The sequence below is a fragment of the Saccopteryx leptura genome, chromosome 3, assembly GCF_036850995.1.
Source record: "Saccopteryx leptura isolate mSacLep1 chromosome 3, mSacLep1_pri_phased_curated, whole genome shotgun sequence".
In the NCBI taxonomy this organism is placed as follows: domain Eukaryota; kingdom Metazoa; phylum Chordata; class Mammalia; order Chiroptera; family Emballonuridae; genus Saccopteryx; species Saccopteryx leptura.
This window is the reverse complement of record NC_089505.1, coordinates 152,335,857-152,354,776: the sequence shown is the minus strand read 5'-3', so window position 1 is coordinate 152,354,776 and position 18,920 is coordinate 152,335,857. Positions and strand designations below refer to the sequence as shown.

The 18,920-nt window shown below is 39.0% G+C and overlaps 1 protein-coding gene across 2 annotated transcripts in view; it reads right to left on the bottom strand.

The window, feature by feature from the left end:
• The window catches only part of MIGA1 (mitoguardin 1), an 89,162-nt gene that overhangs the window by 47,330 nt on the left and 22,912 nt on the right, over nt 1-18,920 (bottom strand). For both annotated transcript variants that reach the window (XM_066376601.1, XM_066376600.1), the window contains 2 exons: nt 15,985-16,118; nt 14,235-14,358 (listed from right to left, as the gene is read on the bottom strand). In XM_066376601.1, coding sequence (XP_066232698.1) covers nt 14,235-14,358; nt 15,985-16,118 — 258 coding nt within the window. The remainder of the gene's footprint in view (nt 1-14,234; nt 14,359-15,984; nt 16,119-18,920) is intronic.

Sequence of the window (18,920 nt, the reverse complement as noted above, 5' to 3'; positions counted from 1 at the left end):
TGAAATATGCAAAACAAAGCTGTTGAGCTGTCAAAATTCCTGGTTTGTTTTTAAGGGCTAAATTTATTTCTACACATCAAATGAAAGAATTTCAAAGTCCTTTCCTTTAGCCAAAAAAACAATATTTATTAAAATTATGCCCTAAGGGTTTTCTGTTAATACTTCTGTCAGAAATACAGAAAATGTAAGCATACAAACTATGAAGTCCAATTAATTTTAGAAGAAATCTAAAGAAAGTGTAGATTTATAAACCTGCATTTATATTCAAATAAACCATAGCAACTAAATAATGTCACCAGGAAACTATAAGCAAACCTCATTTGTTTTAATCATGTTTATTTTTACACAGGTATTAAAATAAGCAATATGGTACTGCCAACCAAAGTGAGTAAAGAATCAATTTCTTAATGTACAAATATTGAAATAAACTACCAAAGCACGTAATGATGCGTACCCTGCCTGATATAATAACAGACGTCTCCTAGTATAAATCATTCTTGGTGTTGTTTTAATCCGTTTTCTACCAATCTCTCACTAATGCTTATGACCAACTAAAGTCTAATTTTTACCAAAATAACTCAGATAATAACATAAATTTCTACTTAATATGAAATATATACTTTTATTGTGTAATATTTGATATGTAAAAAAATTACATATATACCATAGATGTGTAATTTAAATTAAAACACTGAAACAAACATTTGCGAATCTACCATTTATAGTCACTTTTCTTTTTTTTCCCTTTTTTATTTATTGACTTTTTGGGGGGGGTAGTAGGAGAGGAAGAGAAAGAAAGAGAAAGTGGGAGGAAAAGCAGGAAGCATGAACTCGTAGTAGTTGCTTCCTGTATGTGCCTTGACTAGGCAAGTCCAGCGTTTCTAATTGGTGACCTCAGCGTTCCAGGTCAACGCCTTATCTACTGCGCCGCCACAGGTCAGGTTATAACCACTTTTCAAAGTTTATAAAATTATTTACTTAAAAGGAAAAATAATATCATGCAGAAAAGAGTACTTTACTTATCTTCCTTTTACCTAATATCTATCATATAAGAATCTCCATATGAATGATAAATAAAATCATATTCAGATATTTTAGCAAAAAAACAGCAACAGATTACCAAAGACTAACTGCAAGACCCAAACCAAACTTGTTACTTTTAAATTCTTAGGCCCTTAATCAGGCTGAGGGCCCTTCAGGTAGGAAGTATGGGAAAGAATGGAGATGGGAAGGACAAATTAAAAGACGGATCTTCTACTTTGTGGAAGGAGGTTAGGCTCTGAGTCCTAAGAGGTATACTAACCTGTACTACTTTCTAACTGCTTCAAAAGATTGTTTTCTGAAGATTTAATAAAATTCTTTACTGATTTTAGAGAGCAGAGACAAGAGAAAGGCAGGGTTGGGAGGGGCAGGAAGCATCAACTCGTAGTTGCTTCTCGCGTGTGCCTTGACTGGGCAAGCCTGGGGTTTTGAACCAGTGACCTCAGCATTTCAAGTCACGATTTATTTACCATGTCACCACAGGTCAGGCAAAGGAAAAAGTTTTTGTTTTTTTTTTTGTTTGTTTTTTTTTTTAAATAATTTTTTTTTTTTTTTTGTATTTTTCTGAAGCTGGAAACGGGGAGGGACAGTCAGACAGACTCCCGCATGCGCCCGACCGGGATCCACCCGGCGCGCCCACCAGGGGCGACGCTCTGCCCACCAGGGGGCGATGCTCTGCCCCTCCGGGGCGTCGCTCTGCCGCGACCAGAGCCACTCTAGCGCCTGGGGCAGAGGCCAAGGAGCCATCCCCAGCGCCCGGGCCATCTTTGCTCCAGTGGAGCCTTGGCTGCGGGAGGGGAAGAGAGAGACAGAGAGGAAGGAGGGGGCGGGGGTGGAGAAGCAAATGGGCGCTTCTCCTATGTGCCCTGGCCAGGAATCGAACCCGGGTCCCCCCGCACGCCAGGCCGACGCTCTACCGCTGAGCCAACCGGCCAGGGCCAAAGGAAAAAGTTTTAATTGGCCACTCAGACCAGAGGTAACCTACAGAAATGCTTTAGCCCTTATTTCATCACATGTAAGGCACACAGTGTGAGGAGGGGGAAGGGGAAGAAGCATAAAGGTTGGAAAAGAAATAAAAAGAAACATGTTATCATCCACAAATATGTGATCTAGATAAAAATTCCAAAAGAACCTATGATCAATTGGTGGTAGAACTAATAAGCATTCAGAAGGGTTTTTGATAATATTTAGATACCAGTAAAAAAATATTACAAAATGTAAATTTAAAAAGACACTGACCAAAAAAAAAAAAAAAAACTATAAGAAACCTAGGAATAAAAATATATAAGACCTCCATGGAGAAAATTACAAAATGTTATGAAAGATATAAGAGTTAAGTAAATAAAGAACCATACCACGTTCATAGATGAAAACATTAATATTATAAAAATCTAAATTTTTCCACAAGCTGACCTATAAATGCAATATGATAATCAAATCCCAGGAGGGGTCTTCATGAAACTTGACACAGTGTCCTAAACTGCATGCAAAGGCAAGGGCTAAGAAGAGCCCAGGCAACTCCTAAAAGAAAACACAGTGAGTCGGCTCATCCTGCCAGGTGTCAAGACTCATAAAACTATATAAAGCTACAGTAATTAAGATACTGTGAAGCAAATGCAGGAACAAATAAACTAAAAAGACACATATCTAAGACAACCTGATATAGGACAGGGGGCATTTCACATCAGCTAGAATAGGATATATTAGTCAGTGAATTGTGTTGAGGCAACTAGTTCTCCAAATGTTAAAAAAAAAAATAGTAATAATAGTACATGTTTTAAAAACCAGTCCCTGGCAGATTAAAAACCTAAATATGGCTTGACCTGCACTGGCGCAGTAGATACAGTGTTGACCTGAAACACTGAGGTCGCTGTTTCAAAACCCTGGGATTCCCTGGTCAAGACACATACCTGCTCCTCTCCCATTGCCCCTCTTTCTCCCTCCTTTCTAAAAATCAATAATAAAAAATCTTTTTAAAAAAGATTTTAAAAAAACTCCTAACTATGAAAAAAGCAAGACTTTCTAAAGAAAACATGAAATAATTACCTTTATACCTTTTAAACAATACAAAAAAGCACAAACTGTGAAGGAAAGATTGATAAATGTGTAACAACAAAATTAAAAATCTTGCTGCAACCAGACAGACATTAAACAAAGTGAAGACATAAGAAGGAAATCTCATACACTGCTAATGGAACTTGAAATTGGTACAAATACTTTAGAGAGTGATTGGGTGCTTCTGCTAAAGCTAAAGACAAGCATAATTGATAATCCATCAATTCTACATCTACAGCAGTGGCTGTCATTCTTGTTTGTAACTCAAAGTAATAAATGCATTTTGAAACGCAGTAGACAAAAATATATGAATACATAAACAAAACAGAAGATTCATAAAACTAACATACAGTGTATATACAAATATATGTGTGCATGTATTTTACAGATATATATAATGCACTCACATGTGTGTATATATACACTATGTAATATATATATATACACATACATATATTTTAGCGAGAAAGAGAAAAAAAGGGACAAAACACAGTAAGGGAGAGAGATAAGAAGCATCAACTCCTAGTTGCAGCACCTTAGCTGTTCATTGATTGCTTTCTTATATGTCCCTTGACTAGGGGGCTCCAGGTGAGCCAGTGACCCCTTGCTCAAACCAGTAACTTTGGGTTCAGGCCAGCAACCTTGTGTTTCAAGCTACTGACCTTTGGATTCAAGCCAGGAACCATGGGGTCGTGTCTATGATTCCACATTCAAGCCAGTGACCCCCACATTCAAGCTGGTGAGCCCACGCGGAAGCCGGAGACCTCAGGGTCAAACCTGGGTCCTCAATGTCCCAGGCTGACACTCTATCCACTGTGCCACTCCCTGGTCAGGCAACTTTATATATTTTTCAATGTTGGCTGCAACTCACTACACTGATTTCATGACTACTAACACATCAAAACCACCAGTTTAAAAAACTGTCCTGAAGTAATGCCTAGAAACGTGCACATACAGACAGACATATGCAAGCACATTCACTGAAACATGATCTATGTAAGTATAGGTAAAGGTCTTTGATAAGCATCAAAATAACTGAAAAAGACAGAAACAGAATCAGGGAAAGGTTCATGAGTTACTTCAAATATACCTGCAATAATATACTTCATTATTTTAACAATCTGAAGCATAGGTGGCAAAATGCTACTATTTGATAAAACTTCAAAAAATATTCTCTATACTTTTTATGCTTAGTCTTTCATTCTGTTGAGAACAAAAAGGCATGGGAACTTAAATAAATAATAACAAACCTTACAGCTATAGAGGCTTGAGAATCCTCTATAGAGAGGAAAAGAAAAAGGAATAAAACTACTAGCAGTTTCTGATAGAAAACAGACTTATGGGTAGCAGTGCTTTAACTATATATTTAAGGCTAAAATGAAAACAGCCAGGAATCATACATTACATTTTCCTCATATCTTTTAAAGAAATTATTTTGGTTAATTTTCCTCTTAACTAAAAATAAAGTTCTATATTTAATAATAAACTGAAATAACACCAATTTACATAAATGTATTGCAGAAAATCTTAATGTCACCCACCTTATCTATCTTATCCATCCTTATATCTGTTATTCATATTACTTTAAGGCCTCTTAAACAGAAATGCACATAAGAATCACCTACTAAACTATTAAATACAAATGTATTTGCCAGTCCCAACCCCAAAGTTTCAAATTCAGTAGATCTGGAGCAAAGCTCAGGAATTCATGTTGTTGAAAACCTAACAAAGGTGATTCTGATAAACATCTTGTTAAGATCTGCAGACCTACTCGGTATCTATACTACAGTGTACCCACAGTATGAGGCATTGAAAAGATCAAAATTAAATACTCCATCTGCCCACAAGGTATTAAAGCTCAAATATAAGGGACTGATTATGTACATAAATAATTATAATGTACTGTCTAAAATAACCAATGATATTGAGGAAACCATTAAACCTCCCACAATTTCATATTTTATATGGGACTTCCACTCACTTCCACTCCATCCTCCAGGAAGAAGCTATGCTGATTTAATACTTAAAGTTGTTACCTTTACCTATTCTTTTGCTGCTCCATATGACAAGGGTAATTTAGCTAATGTTGAGAACCTGAGTGTCATTAAGGCTAACAGAAAAAAATGAGATATAGTCATTGTTCACTACATGATTCTTGGTGTGCATTAGCATTCCGCCCCACCCCCCTCGTGTTAGGCGTAGGTCTGCTAACCTCTCACTTCTGTGCTGGATCTCCCTCTGCTGAGCTGGACAAGTACTGGCAGGGACTATAAGGCAGGCAGGGAATCCTTCCGCAGGTGGCTGGGTAAGTGTACTAGAATTTGCTTGGCATTCTCACCTCTTCTTCAAAGAATTGTTTAAGGGTGAAGGAGTAAGTGTAGAAAGCTTTAACACATATTCCAATACAGCCATTAGCAAAATGAAGTTAATGCTATTTTATAATCAGAATCTGGCTCTTTTTGTATACTCAATTTATTCAGAATCCAGATAGACTAATTAATCTTTAAATAGTACGCACAAGACCAAAACATGCCAGTATTATGGAACAGAGAAAGGTCCAAGAGGTTTCCACTTGCTTGAAGAACAAAGTAAAATGCACAGAGGAAGTAACTTTGAACAGAGTTGTGTTCCATAATCAGAAAAACTGGTTCAGAGCGTGATGAATTATGCCACGAAACAGCATCAGCAAACAAATGCAAAAAAGAGCCTGACCAGGTGATGGCGCAGAGGATAGAGCGTTGGACTGGGACCAGAGGACCCAAGTTCGAAGCCCCGAGGTTGCTAGCTTGAGCGCAGGTTCATCTGGTTTGAGCAAGGCTCACCAGCTTGAGCCCAAGATGGCTGCTGTAGCCCCCCAGTCAAGGCACATTATGAGAAAGAAATCAATGAACTAAGGTACCGCAAAAAATTAATGCTTCTCATCTCTCTCCCTTCCTGTCTGTCTGTCCCTATCTATCTCTCTCTCGTGCGCGCGCGCACCTTCTCTCTGTCACAAAAAAAAAAAAGAAAAAAGAATGCAAAAAAGAAAACCAAGAAAAATTTACTAAAAGCCTGAAGTCGATTATTCAACTAAATCTCAGAGAAGAATTTCTGGAAAAGACCTTATTTAGATTAGCTGGATAATACGGGGAAAAAAGTAAAGCAGGTCAGAAAAGTGGTCTGAGAACCTGGCAGTAACAAGATGAGAGTTCTGTACCAAGCAGGTAACTCCAAAACAAAGCACAGATGTAGTGGGGAGTGAGACCGGAGGCAGGAGACCATTAAATCCAAGCAAATTATACTGAGGCTGCAGAGGAAAAAGAAGGAATGAGAACTCGATCATGGCGGCAGAATCAAGAGAATTGCTAAATAACTGGATGTGCTGGCAAGGAGGAGTATACCATGATCATTTTTTGTTTTTCTCCTCTCCATATGGCAAGATTGGGGATTAAGGAAAGCCAATAATCTTAGATACATCTAGAATAAATACTTTTGTAAAGTATCTTTACATGACAGTTTTCTAACACAGAAAACAGTGGATTTATAAAAAGTATCCTATCTACTTTCTTGAATAAGTACCGGTAACTTTAAATATGGCTTAAATACCTTGTTTCAGGAAATGCAAATTTATGTTACTACCAATGTGAGGAAAATCAATACATTTCCAGAAAAAATGAAAGTTGTCTGGAGAATATGATTGACTAGTAAAACAGGTTATAACCACGTAATATCCATCTACCTAGAACCAGGCAATTTAAAAATAATCTTAGAAAAGGCCTCAAAAACTCTAGAATATAACTATAATAGAAACAGAGAACAAGTGTTGTGAATATACTAAAATATGATACAGACGTTACTCATTTAATCCTCTTAATTCTATAAAGTTAATCGTACTACTGTCCTCCACCTTATAGCTAAAGAAGTTAAATCTAAGAAAGATCAAGGCTTGTTTAGGTTTCATAGCTAGCAAGAGTGGTAGTCCCAGGATTAGAATCCATGTCTGTTTATTCTAAAGCCTACATTCTTAACCACTAAACTGTACTGTCTATAATTGAAATCATATTGGAGTATTTTTGTTGAGCCTTTAAAAATTACAATAACAAAATTGTAAATTAACAAGTACTGAAAAACAGAAACTACAAGTAAGTGTAACACTTCTAGATGCTATTCTATTAGCTAGAAGAACTTGTACACTAATGGAAATTTACATCAACGATATGTACGTATCTCTGTCTCACTCTGAATTACAGTAACAGGTGTATAAAAATCATGCCAGTAAAAGAGTGGTGACCTAAATTTAACTTCCAATGCTTGGAGCAGCACAGAATGGCATTTATGAGTCATAGGAATCTAATATGTAGATCAAATGTGCTGCCCTCTAGTGATTTCAACACCTCCCATTTAACACTGAACAGTTTCATAAGTGAAGGGAAAAAAATGTTTTTTTTAAATCTTACATTTTAATTTTTATTTAACTTTTTTATCGTTACGGAATTAGTTCAAATTTCACTTCATTTTATGATAAGAAAAATAGAATAAATAACTATTGTTTTAGCCAGGAATAAGCTTTTGGTATGTAAGACCAAACATAGAAATATATCTAATAATGATTATTCACTAAATCAGAATGGTTAAGGAAACACCAGTACAAAATATGGCAAAAGGCAAATTAGAAAATACAGGTTACATTTTATGCAAGGGATTTATGCCTTAAAACACAATTCAAACCCTGCCTATTTCAAAGCTTTTTTCCTATAGAAATAAATGTAGTCAGGTTGAAGTACATTACAAGTATTACACTGTATTTCTTTTTCAAGGATAATTTTAAAGCACAAATGACTATAACATGTTTTTAAGAATGTTTTGAAAATAAAGCATTTGTAGTTTCACTTATTTATGCATTCATTAGTTGTGTTTTTTTTTTTTTTCATTTTCTTTTTAGCAAGAGAGAGAGACAGGAAGGGAGAGAGAGAAGCATCAACTCATAGTTGCTTCACTTTAGTTGTTCATTAATTCTCATATGTGCCTTGACCAGGGGGCTTTAGCGGAGCCAGTGAGCCCTTGCTCAAGCCAGAAACCTTTGGGTTCAAGCAAGAGAGCATTGGGTCATGTCTGTGATCCTATGCTCAAGCTGTGACCCCATGCTCAAGCCAGTGACCTCGGGGTTTCAAACCTAGGACCTCAATATCCCAGGTCAACACTCTATCTGCACCACCATCGGTCAGGCCATAGGTTCATTCTTATATGTGCCAGGTCTGGGGATCAAACTTAGAACACTGGCATATCTGGATGACATTCTAACCAACTGAGCTACCTAGCCCAGGGCAAAAAATAGGTATAATTTTAATTCACTCATACTGGGTGGCTATTGTTGTGTTGGCTGTTGTCATTGTTTTTATTTGACAATCTAAGGAAAAAGAGTTCAGCATCCTTGACTAAATAGTTAGGTACTTCATGTTTTAAAAATTGTTGCAGCTCACTGGTGTGCCTCTTGTGGGTGTGCTACAGCACAACGATTAAAAATCGCTGATGTAATCAATTGTGCCAACAGAGTGAAGCCTCCATAAGAATACTAGACTGGCCCTGGCTGGTTGGCTCAGTGGTAGAGCATTGGCCTGGTGTGCAGGAGTCCTGGGTTCGATTCCAGGCCAGAGCACACAGGAGAAGCACCCATTTGCTTCTCTACCCCTTCCCCTCTCCTTCCTCTCTGTCTCTCTCTTCCCCTCCCACAGCCAAGGCTCCATTGGAGCAAAGTTGGCCCGGGCACTGAGGATGGCTCCATGGCCTCTGCCTCAGGCGCTAGAATGGCCCTGGTCGCAACGGAGCAACGCCCCAGATGGGCAGACCATCGCCCCCTGGTGGGCATGCCGGGTGGATCCCGGTCGGGCGCATGCGGGAGGCTGTCTGACTGCCTCCCTGTTTCCAGCTTCAGAAAAATACAAAAAAAGAAAGAATACTAGACTGCAGGGTTCAGAGAGCTTCCAGGCTGATGAACATCCTAGTGCTGGGAGGGTGGTACATATGGCGAGGGCGTGAAGGATCTATGCCCATTCCCTACAGCTTGCTCTATGTCTGTACAATGAAGTCTTTTACCTAAATTGAAAATACATACACACATAACTCAAAATGCAACCACTTTCAGTACTTGAAGTTCAAAAATAAATATGGAAAAACTCAACACTACTTAACTATTTTTTTTAACTAAAAAACAACAATCCTAAATAAAAAGATTCTAATTATTTTTAACAAAAAGAGATGTAATATATTTTGTCTTATTTCATTCTTTGGAGCATTTACAGAAGTTGAGGAAGCAATGTTAATATTTTTTTCCTTGGAAGACTTCACTTAAGAAGTCTCCTCAAAGTTCTTTTCTCTTCAAAGTAGGAAACAAAGGCAATGGTATATATGTATTAACTACTTACATCAAAATCTACCCTGAGCCTGACCAGGTGGTGGCGCAGTGGATAGAGCGTCGAACTGGGATGCAGAGGACCCAGGTTTGAGACCTCGAGGTCGCCAGCTTGAGCGTGGGCTCATCTGTTTGGAGCAAAAGCTCACCAGCTTGGACCCAAGGTCTCTGGCTCGAGCAAGGGGTTACTCAGTCCACTGAAGGCCCGCGGTCAAGGCACATATGAGAAAGCAATCAAAGAACTAAGGTCTTGCAATGAAAAACTGATGATTGATGCTTCTCATCTCTCTCCGTTCCTGTCTGTCTGTCCCTGTCTATTCCTCTCTCTGTCCTTGTAATAAAATAAAATAAAAATCTAGCCTGAAATTAAAATGAGGCCCAAGAAATATAATTACTTAACGCTTTGAGTAGTGACTTTTTTTCATGCTCACTGACCCCTGGGAGTGAATTTTTTTCAAAAAATAAAATTAGTTCCAGTTACAGTTTTATTAACTTAAAATCATGTTTGTTTGATAACAAATTTATGGAAACAAGAAGAACATACATTTGCCTTTTTTTAATGTTGCCTTACACAGGTACGATCGTACTCTGGATGGTCAGGAGGCACGAGGACGTACAAGAACATTCGTACTACTCAAAGAGTTAAATATCTTAAATGTACGCCATGAGTTACACGTACGTTTGAGGTGGTGTGTCTATGTTCCATTTTTATAATATTGTTAATTCTTTTTTTCCCTCCAGCACTCTCCCTGTGATTCTTTCACTTAGAATGTAATTTTTTAAAGACTTTATTCATTTTAGAGAAGAGAGAGAAAGAGAGACAGACAGAGAAAGAGAAGGGGGGAGGAGCAGGAGCATCAACAACTCTCATATGTGCCTTGACCAGGGAAGCCCAAGGATTTGAACCGGTGACCTCAGCTTCTAGGTCGACGCTTTATCCACTGCGCCACCACAGGTCAGGCCAAACAACAATTTCTATCTCAGCTTGGGTGGGCTTTATCATCTAGTGAGGTTAGGAGACAGTAACTCATATAGAAAAATAAAGCCTAGTAATGGATTGTAAAGAAAGAGACCACACTATCCCATCCACAAGTGAAGGCTTTTCAGGGTATAATATGTGCCAGTACCAATGTATTGAAAAGAATCAACACTCATCATAATATTTGTAATGGGAGGACATTTCAAAATTGTTTTAGTTGTCTACCAAAGGTTACAACTACAGCTTCTCTGAGAAACCGAAAAGAAAGGACCGTAAATTCCTGAGTCAATACACCACATATGCATTTTAACAAGAGCCAGACACATACCTTATTTTGAACACCTTTGTCCTAAATTCTTACAGCTTTCATCACCGACTCACAGTATACCCTGTGACATGATTCAATGCAGACAGTCGCTAGCAAAAAAGTCAGTCAAGAATGCTACACCAACCAGATTTCCACTCCTAGTCCTATGAATCTACAGAGCTGCCAAGGAGAGGTCAGTTGGCTTACTCACGGAACTGCAGAATCAGGGCCCCGGCATCCCAGGACTGGATCAGCTGCCAGACTTGAGCACTGATGACCAAATAATGAACTCACTTCTCAAAGCCCAACATCTGTAAGTGAAGGCAGCCTGGGCACCCCAACCCTGCCACCACACCCAGGGTCCTTAAGGTTCTAATATCCTTAAGTCACGTTGCCTGCCTTGAATCCTAAACTGTCTTTGAGCAAGTTGCTTAACTTGCCAATACATCTTTTATTTTTAATCTTTATTTTATTGATTTTAGAGAGAGAAGAAGGGGGGTGAACGAGAGAGAGAGGGACAGACAGGAACATCAATCTATTCTTGTATGTGTCCGCAACCAAGGATGCAACAAGTAACCTATGTGTTCGTGAGGATGCTCTAACCCAGTGGTTCTCAAACTTTTTGACGTCAGAGAGCATTTAAAATCCTGCAAATAATTGTAGGCACACTATATAAAAGGTCCTGAGAAATGTTATAATAATTAAGTCAAATACTAAAGAAAAAAATATAAAGTCCAAGCATGCTTTTATAGTAATTAAACAAAATAAATACAACAAAATTAAATTTATTCTGACATTAAAAAACATTTTTATGCCTGACCTGTGGTGGCGCAGTGGATAAAGTGTTGACCTGGAAACGCTGAGGTCGCCAGTTCAAAACCCTGGGCTTGCCTGGTCAAGGCACATATGGGAGTTGATGCTTCCTGCTCCTCCCCCCTTCTCTCTCTCTCTCTTTCTCTCTCTCTCTCTCTCACTCTCTAAAAAATTAATAAAAAAAACTCAAAAAACTTTTTTTTTTTTTGTATTTTTCTGAAGGTAGAAACGGGGAGAGACAGTCAGATAGACTCCCGCATGCGCCCGACCCGACCGGGATCCACCCGGCACGCCCACCAGGGGGCGACGCTCTGCCCACCAGGGGGCGATGCTCTGCCCATCCGGGGCATCGCTCTGTTGCGACCAGAGCCACTCTAGCATCTGGGGCAGAGGCCAAGCAGCCATCCCCAGCGCCCGGGCCATCTTTGCTCCAATGGAGCCTCGCTGCGGGAGGAGAAGAGAGAGACAGAGAGGAAGGAGAGGGGGAGGGGTGGAGAAGCAGATGGGTGCTTCTCCTGTGTGCCCTGGCCAGGAATCGAACCCGGGACTTCTACACGCCAGGCTGATGCTCTACCACTGCGCCAACCGGCCAGGGCCTCAAAAAACATTTTTATGTTACATGTTTTGAATTATGCTTTTCAAAATTCATAAAAAAGAGGGGTTAAAAAATAAAAATACGACAAAAAAGTTACCTTTTTATATATATAGATACATTCTTAGTAAGATTTAGTAAATTCAGCAGGTCCTGGTGCAAATGTGTTAAGTTTTTTCATTCCTGTGTTTATGAGAAACATGAGCCTTATGTGTCCTAGCGATTTCTTTCTTTTTTTTTTTTAATTTATTCATTTTAGTGAAGAGAGACAGAGAGAGAGAGAAGGGGGAAGGAGCAAGAAGCATCAACTCCCATATGTGCCTTGACCAGGCAAGCCCAGGGTTTTGAGGTTTTGAACCGGCGACCTCAGCATTCCAGGTCAACGCTTGATCCACTGAGCCACCAGAGGTCAGGCTCCTAGCGTTTTCTTTAATGTTTGGGCATATATTTGAAAGGCAAACTCTCATTTCCTTGTCAATACATTGAAGAATTCCTCTCTTTTTACTCTTAATTGTGTTGAGGGTAGAAAATCCTAATTCACATAAATAAGATGTTGAAAATTGTAGTAAAATATTCAAAGCTTTTTTAGATATTGCACATATTCTTCTTTTATAGAAATCCAAAAGGTTTCAAGAGACAATTCCTTATGTTTAATCATCAATCCAAAACCCCCACCGTACATATCATCTTAACTTTACACCAAACAAAGGATAAAAGAAACTTGCCTCCAGTCTTTCCGGGGAACATGGGGGGTAGTGTAAACAATCCAGCACCACAGCTTAACAGCCTTTTGCAACCTAATCAGGCAAGTGAGGTGGGGGGTTGGGCAGACTGTCAGTTTACAGCCAATTCCCCACACCTCTGTCCCCCAGAAATCTAAACTCCAAAATCCCTGTTGGTTTTTGTCCCCAACAGGCACATATTTCTCTGGAATACCGTAGGGTGCAGCAGTGCACCCTGGCGCACACTTTGAGAACCACTGCTCTAACCAAACGCACTATCTGGCCATGGTTATATCAGTGTATCTTTCAAATATTATCTGCCTCAGATTTGTTGTGAAAAGTAGATACAGTTAAAACAGTGCCTAACAGGCAATTAATTAATGTATCATTATTGGTCCTACTGAGGAAGGAATCTCTCCTAGATCAGAAGGGTCATCATCATCTTCACTTCACAGGTCCAGTGAAACAGCGTGGGCTCCATTTTCACAGATCCCCGCCCCCACCACTGGGTCCGCCCTATAACTGGTGTCTCACCAACTTCATCCAGACTAGCCTTCCACCTCATTGTCAAATATCACCAGGACTGCAAGCCTTATAGTGTTCTGCCCCTACTAGTCTGACTGTGGCCTCTAACAGCTCGAATCCAGGTACTTCCTTGGCCATCCACAGCCTCCTTAGGACCCCACTTAGAATGTAATTTTAATATAAAGTCACAATCCTACCTACTATAAGTACTTGAATTTATATCTTAAAGACATTATGTGTACTTGAAAAATATTGAATAAAACAAAGGAAAAAAAAAACAATAAATATGATAGAACTCTGTTCTTCATGGCTATTTCCTAAAAAATACATAACCAACCCTGGCCAGTTGGCTCAGCAGTAGAGCATCAGCCAGGTGTGTGGAAGTCCTGGGTTCGATTCCCAGACAGGGTACACAGGAGAAGCTCCCATCTGCTTCTCCATCCTTCCCCTTCTCCTTTCTCTCTGTCTCTCTCTTCCCCTCCCACAGCCAAGACTCCATTGGAGCAAAGTTGGCCCTGGTGCTGAGGATGGCTCCATGGCCTCCACCTCAAGCTCTAGAATGGCTCAGTTGCAAGGGAGCAACACCCCAGATGGGCAGAGCACCGCCCCCTAGTGGGCATGCTGGGCGGGGATCCTGGTCAGGCACATGTGGGAATCTGACTCTCTTCCTCCCCGCTTCTCACTTCAGAAAAATACAAAAAAAAACACACCCAAAACATAAACCTATCAATACACTTAAACAAATGATTACAAGAATATAAAAAAAAGAAAATCACACATTTAATAAAAACCATGTAAAATATCCATCTTACCAATATCATTAGCAAGGGAATTAGGATCAGATGCCCCCAGGGTAGCTTCAAACTCCTCTTGAAGACGATATGCTCTTTGTAGCAGAGCTTCAAGTTTATGGATAAATTCAGCACTAATAATATCCTATATAAAAAGAGAAAATGTACACACAGCACATTTTATGTTCTTTTTTCCCCCAAATTATAAGATAAAGTTTATTTAAAAAGTTACAGAGATAGGAGAAGTGAGCCAGCTGGGCTGCGTGAGCTCAGGAAACAAGTTATAGAAGCAAAAGAAGGGCCCTTGGACCTTAGGAAAGAGAAAGGGGAGATTGCACGCCTTGGGGGAAGAAAAGAGGGGAAGGTATGGGTATGCTCCCTGGAGGGAAAGCACGGAGCAAATATTATATTCTAATGTTAAACTTCAAAATATTTTCCACTTTACCAGGTTCAAGACCCTGAGGTCGCCAGCTTGAGCACAGGCTCATCTGGCTTGAGCAAAATAAAAAAAGCTCACCAGCTTAGACCCAAGGTCGCTGGCTCAGGCAAGGGGTAACTCAGTCTGCTGAAGGCCGTGGTCAAGGCACATATGAGAAAGCAATCAATGAACAACTAAGGTGTCGCAATGAAAAACTGATGATTGATGCTTCTCATCTCTCCATTCCTGTCTGTCTGTCCCTGTCTATGCCTCTCTCTGACTCTCTCTCTGTCCCTGTAAAGAAAAAAAAATAAATATATATATATATATATTTTCCACTTTTAAATGAAAAGCAAAAAAAGGGAGAGATATAAACAACTACTCTTGGCAGTGAGTGTACTGTGACAGAAGTCAGGAAGTCTGGGTTCTAGCTGTGCCTTTGGCTAAATCATCTCAGTTCTTAGGGACTCAGTTTATGTGTTGGACTAGATCAGGGATTCTCAAAGTAAGGTCCCTGACTAGCAGCATCAATATTATCTGGAAACTTGTTAGAAATTCAAATCCTCCTCAGGGTACTTACGTCAGCCCCCTGAATTAAAACCCTGAGGTTTAAAAAACAAATCTGTGTTTATCAAGCCTTTCAGATGACTCTGACACATGCCCAAACTGAGAATCACTAGCCCGGATGATTAGTAAGTACCAGTCCGGCTCTAACTCTATGTGATTTTTATGAATATAATGAAACTTAATTAAACCTAACACACAAAACAGACTTTTAAAAATTCCTTTAGAACCTGACCAGGCAGTGGCACAGTGGATAGAGCACTGAACTGGGATGTGGAGGACACAGGTTCAAAACCCTGAGGTCGCCAGCTTGAGTGTGGGCTCATCTGGTTTGAGCAAGGCTCACCAGTTTGAGCCCAAGGTCGCTGGCTTGAGCAAGGGGTCTCTCGGTCTGCTGTAGCCCCCTGGTCAAGGCACATATGAGAAAGCAATCAATGAACAACTAAGCAGCTGCAACAAGGAATTGATCTCTCTCCCTTCCTGTCTGTCTGTCCCTCTCTGTCTCTCTCTGTCTGTACCCCCTCAAAAAAATTCCTTTAGAAATCATATCTACTTAATTGTATACATTCTTAGAAAATCAGGAAACTTTATGATAAATTGCATATTTGGAATTTAACATCTAATTGCATAGAAAAAGCCCAATAAGAAACAACCCCAAATACTCCTAGGGGAGAAAATAAACAGTTTTATTAAATGCCATAGAAAGCAAGTGCAGTAAATCAACATTAAAAAATATGATTCCTCCAATATTATGGAGACCATTCTCAAATAAATCACCCTTAAACTTACATCTATACTTTCTTCAGCAATGGCATCTCCTGCTCCCAATTTAATGGAACTATAGGCTTCATCTTCGGCCTGTCTATTTCGAAAGGTCAGAGCTTGTTCCCATCGACGCAATGCCTCTTCAAACAATTCCATACCTAAAAGTTAAGAACAGAACAATTGTAAACAAGCAAATCTAATGCCAAAATAAAATCATCTGGGGTCTGAAGTATTTTTCATAAAGTTACCATCAACAGCAAATACAGTCTGACTATAATTTTGGCTCTAAAGAATAATTTTATTCTCATATCATTTCATAGTAGAACCTTAATTTCCCAATATATTCTGGGCCTATAGTTTCAGTCAACCAAAAACCAGAGAGAAAGGACTAACATGTTTTCATTTTATTTTTAACTGTAATTCAAATGTATATGGTGTTTGAAATGTACAGTCTAGAACAACATCATGAATTCATCAAAAGTCCAACAATAGTGGCTAATTTTTATAGCCACACAACTATCTTTCAAAATAAGTTAAAAAGAAAACTGATAGGTAAATCAAAGAAACTAGTTGATAAGAAGCTATCGGGTTTATAAAGGTTTTGAGAAGGAAAAGAGTAAAGCTAAGGGAAAAGAAATCTAGAATATAGTTTTTTCCATATTTTTTTCCCACTAAAAGGTATCTTAAACAAGTAAGATACCAACTTGCTGATCTGAATGAATAAATTGCTAGGCCAGAGTTAAAAATCTACAAGATTATAGGACGAACCCACAAAGTATAGTTCAGGTAGGAATTTTATATCCCTGTTGATGTAAGAAAATAGGTGAATTTTTCTCCAAATAAAAAATAAAAAGGCTTACCAAAACAAATATATTTCAAAACTTTAATTTTTCTAAAAAATAAAAGAAAAAAATCTTTAAAAGCTGCTTAAGAACCTGGACAAGTCATTCTTAAGATGATTTTCAGATACAACAGTTAAAGAATATTTCTTTTCTAAAATCATTTCTTCAATTACTTGGAGAACCTACACCTCTAAAAAAATAAAATGTTCTTTAAATGCAATTTAGGCCTTCCCTTCTTGTTTTATATTTTGTAGCAAAGAATCACTACCAGATATTCCTTCTAAAAAATTTAAACACACAAAAGAAAAAAAGAAAAGAAGAAATAAAAGAAAAAAGGAAAAAAAACAATTAAAGCACTTAGAAGGCAATCACTGTATATCACCATCTACTCTCCTTTCTCCAAATTATACAATTCTACCTCCTTCATTCTTTCCTCACTCCATCTACTCTCTACCCATCTGATTATTCTGGCTAAGAACATAAGAAAGAATTATCTAACAGTAGAGTTGTCTCTCTGGGTCTTACCTCTGAGGAACATAGCCCAAACTATCACATTTCATCAGTTCTGTAACAGAAATTCAAATATATGTCACCAGTCATTTTTATGTAAAGGAAATTGAAACAATAGGTGAGTGACCAGGTAATCCACAGGGCTTTTTCCAAACCTGATTCTATGATACTCAGATGCCTGGCAGCTTCTCTAGTTTTGCTCTATTTCTCTTCAGTATTCCAACAGAAGCTGTGAGGAGGTAGATTATCTAGTTCCAGTAATCTAGAAGCATAGAGAGCTTAATTCTCCGAAGACCTTTGGAAAGGTGGCAAAGGAACTACTCTTATATCTTTCCACACAGGCAGGAGGACCTACTATGGTGCCACTGGAGATGACTGTGTCATCTGTGGGAATGCAGTCAGAGGCACACAACACTTCTACCAAGTCATCGTCCCCAATACTGCTCCTTGGCTGGGGCTACATCAAGGTTTTTTTATTTTGTTTTTTAATTAGTATGCCTTTCCACTAAAAGTAATATAGCCTGAAATTGAGAAAAAGAGTGAAAAGCATTTGAAAAAGTCTTTGATCTGACTTGGTGTTCAGTTCTCTGGTTCTCTTTCTGAGCTCCAATGAGACTTTCTAGACATGCTAATGGTCAAGCCAAGAGGAATACTGAGATGCAAAACAGGTCTTCTTTTATTTAAAATCTGCTCTGGATATAAGAAGAATACAAATGACAGCTAAATAAACTAAGGTAAGTAAAGTGGGTTCTGATATTCATTACATAAGAGTCAAAAGATTAGGTTCAATGAGTGTAACAGACTGAATAATGGCCACCCAAAGATATCTCCTAGTTTCTGAAACCTGTAAATGTTATCTTACAAAGAAAAGGAATCTTTGCAGATATGATTAAATTAAGGATCCTAAAATGGGAAGATTATCCTAGATTACCTGGTGGGCCCTAAATTCAATCACAATTTATAAGAGAAAGGCAGAGAGAGATCTGATATTCACAAGAGAGAAGGTGAAATGAAGAGAAAGGCAGAAACTGATATCTGAAGGCCACAAGCCAGAAGCCCCTAGAAGCTAGCAGAGGCGAGAAACAGATGGTCTCTTGAGCCTCCAGAGCAGGGGTCCCCAAACTACGGCCCGCGGGCCGCATGCGGCCCCCTGAGGCCATTAATCGGCCCCCCGCCACACTTCCGGAAGGGGCACCTCTTTCATTGGTGGTCAGTGAGAGGAGCACATTGACCATCTCATTAGCCAAAAGCAGGCCCATAGTTCCCATTGAAATACTGGTCAGTTTGTTGATTTAAATTTACTTGTTCTTTATTTTAAATATTGTATTTGTTCCCATTTTGTTTTTTTACTTTAAAATAATATATGTGCAGTGTGCATAGGGATTTGTTCATAGTTTTTTTTATAGTCCGGCCCTCCAATGGTCTGAGGGACAGTGAACTGGCCCCCTGTGTAAAAAAGTTTGGGGACCCCTGCTCCAGAGGGAGATTGGTCCTAATGACACTTTGATTTCAACCCAGTGATTAGATTTCAGACTTCTCACCTCTAGAACTCTGAAAGAATAAATTCCTGCTGTTACAGTTGCTTCCCTTAGAACAATTGATAGTCTT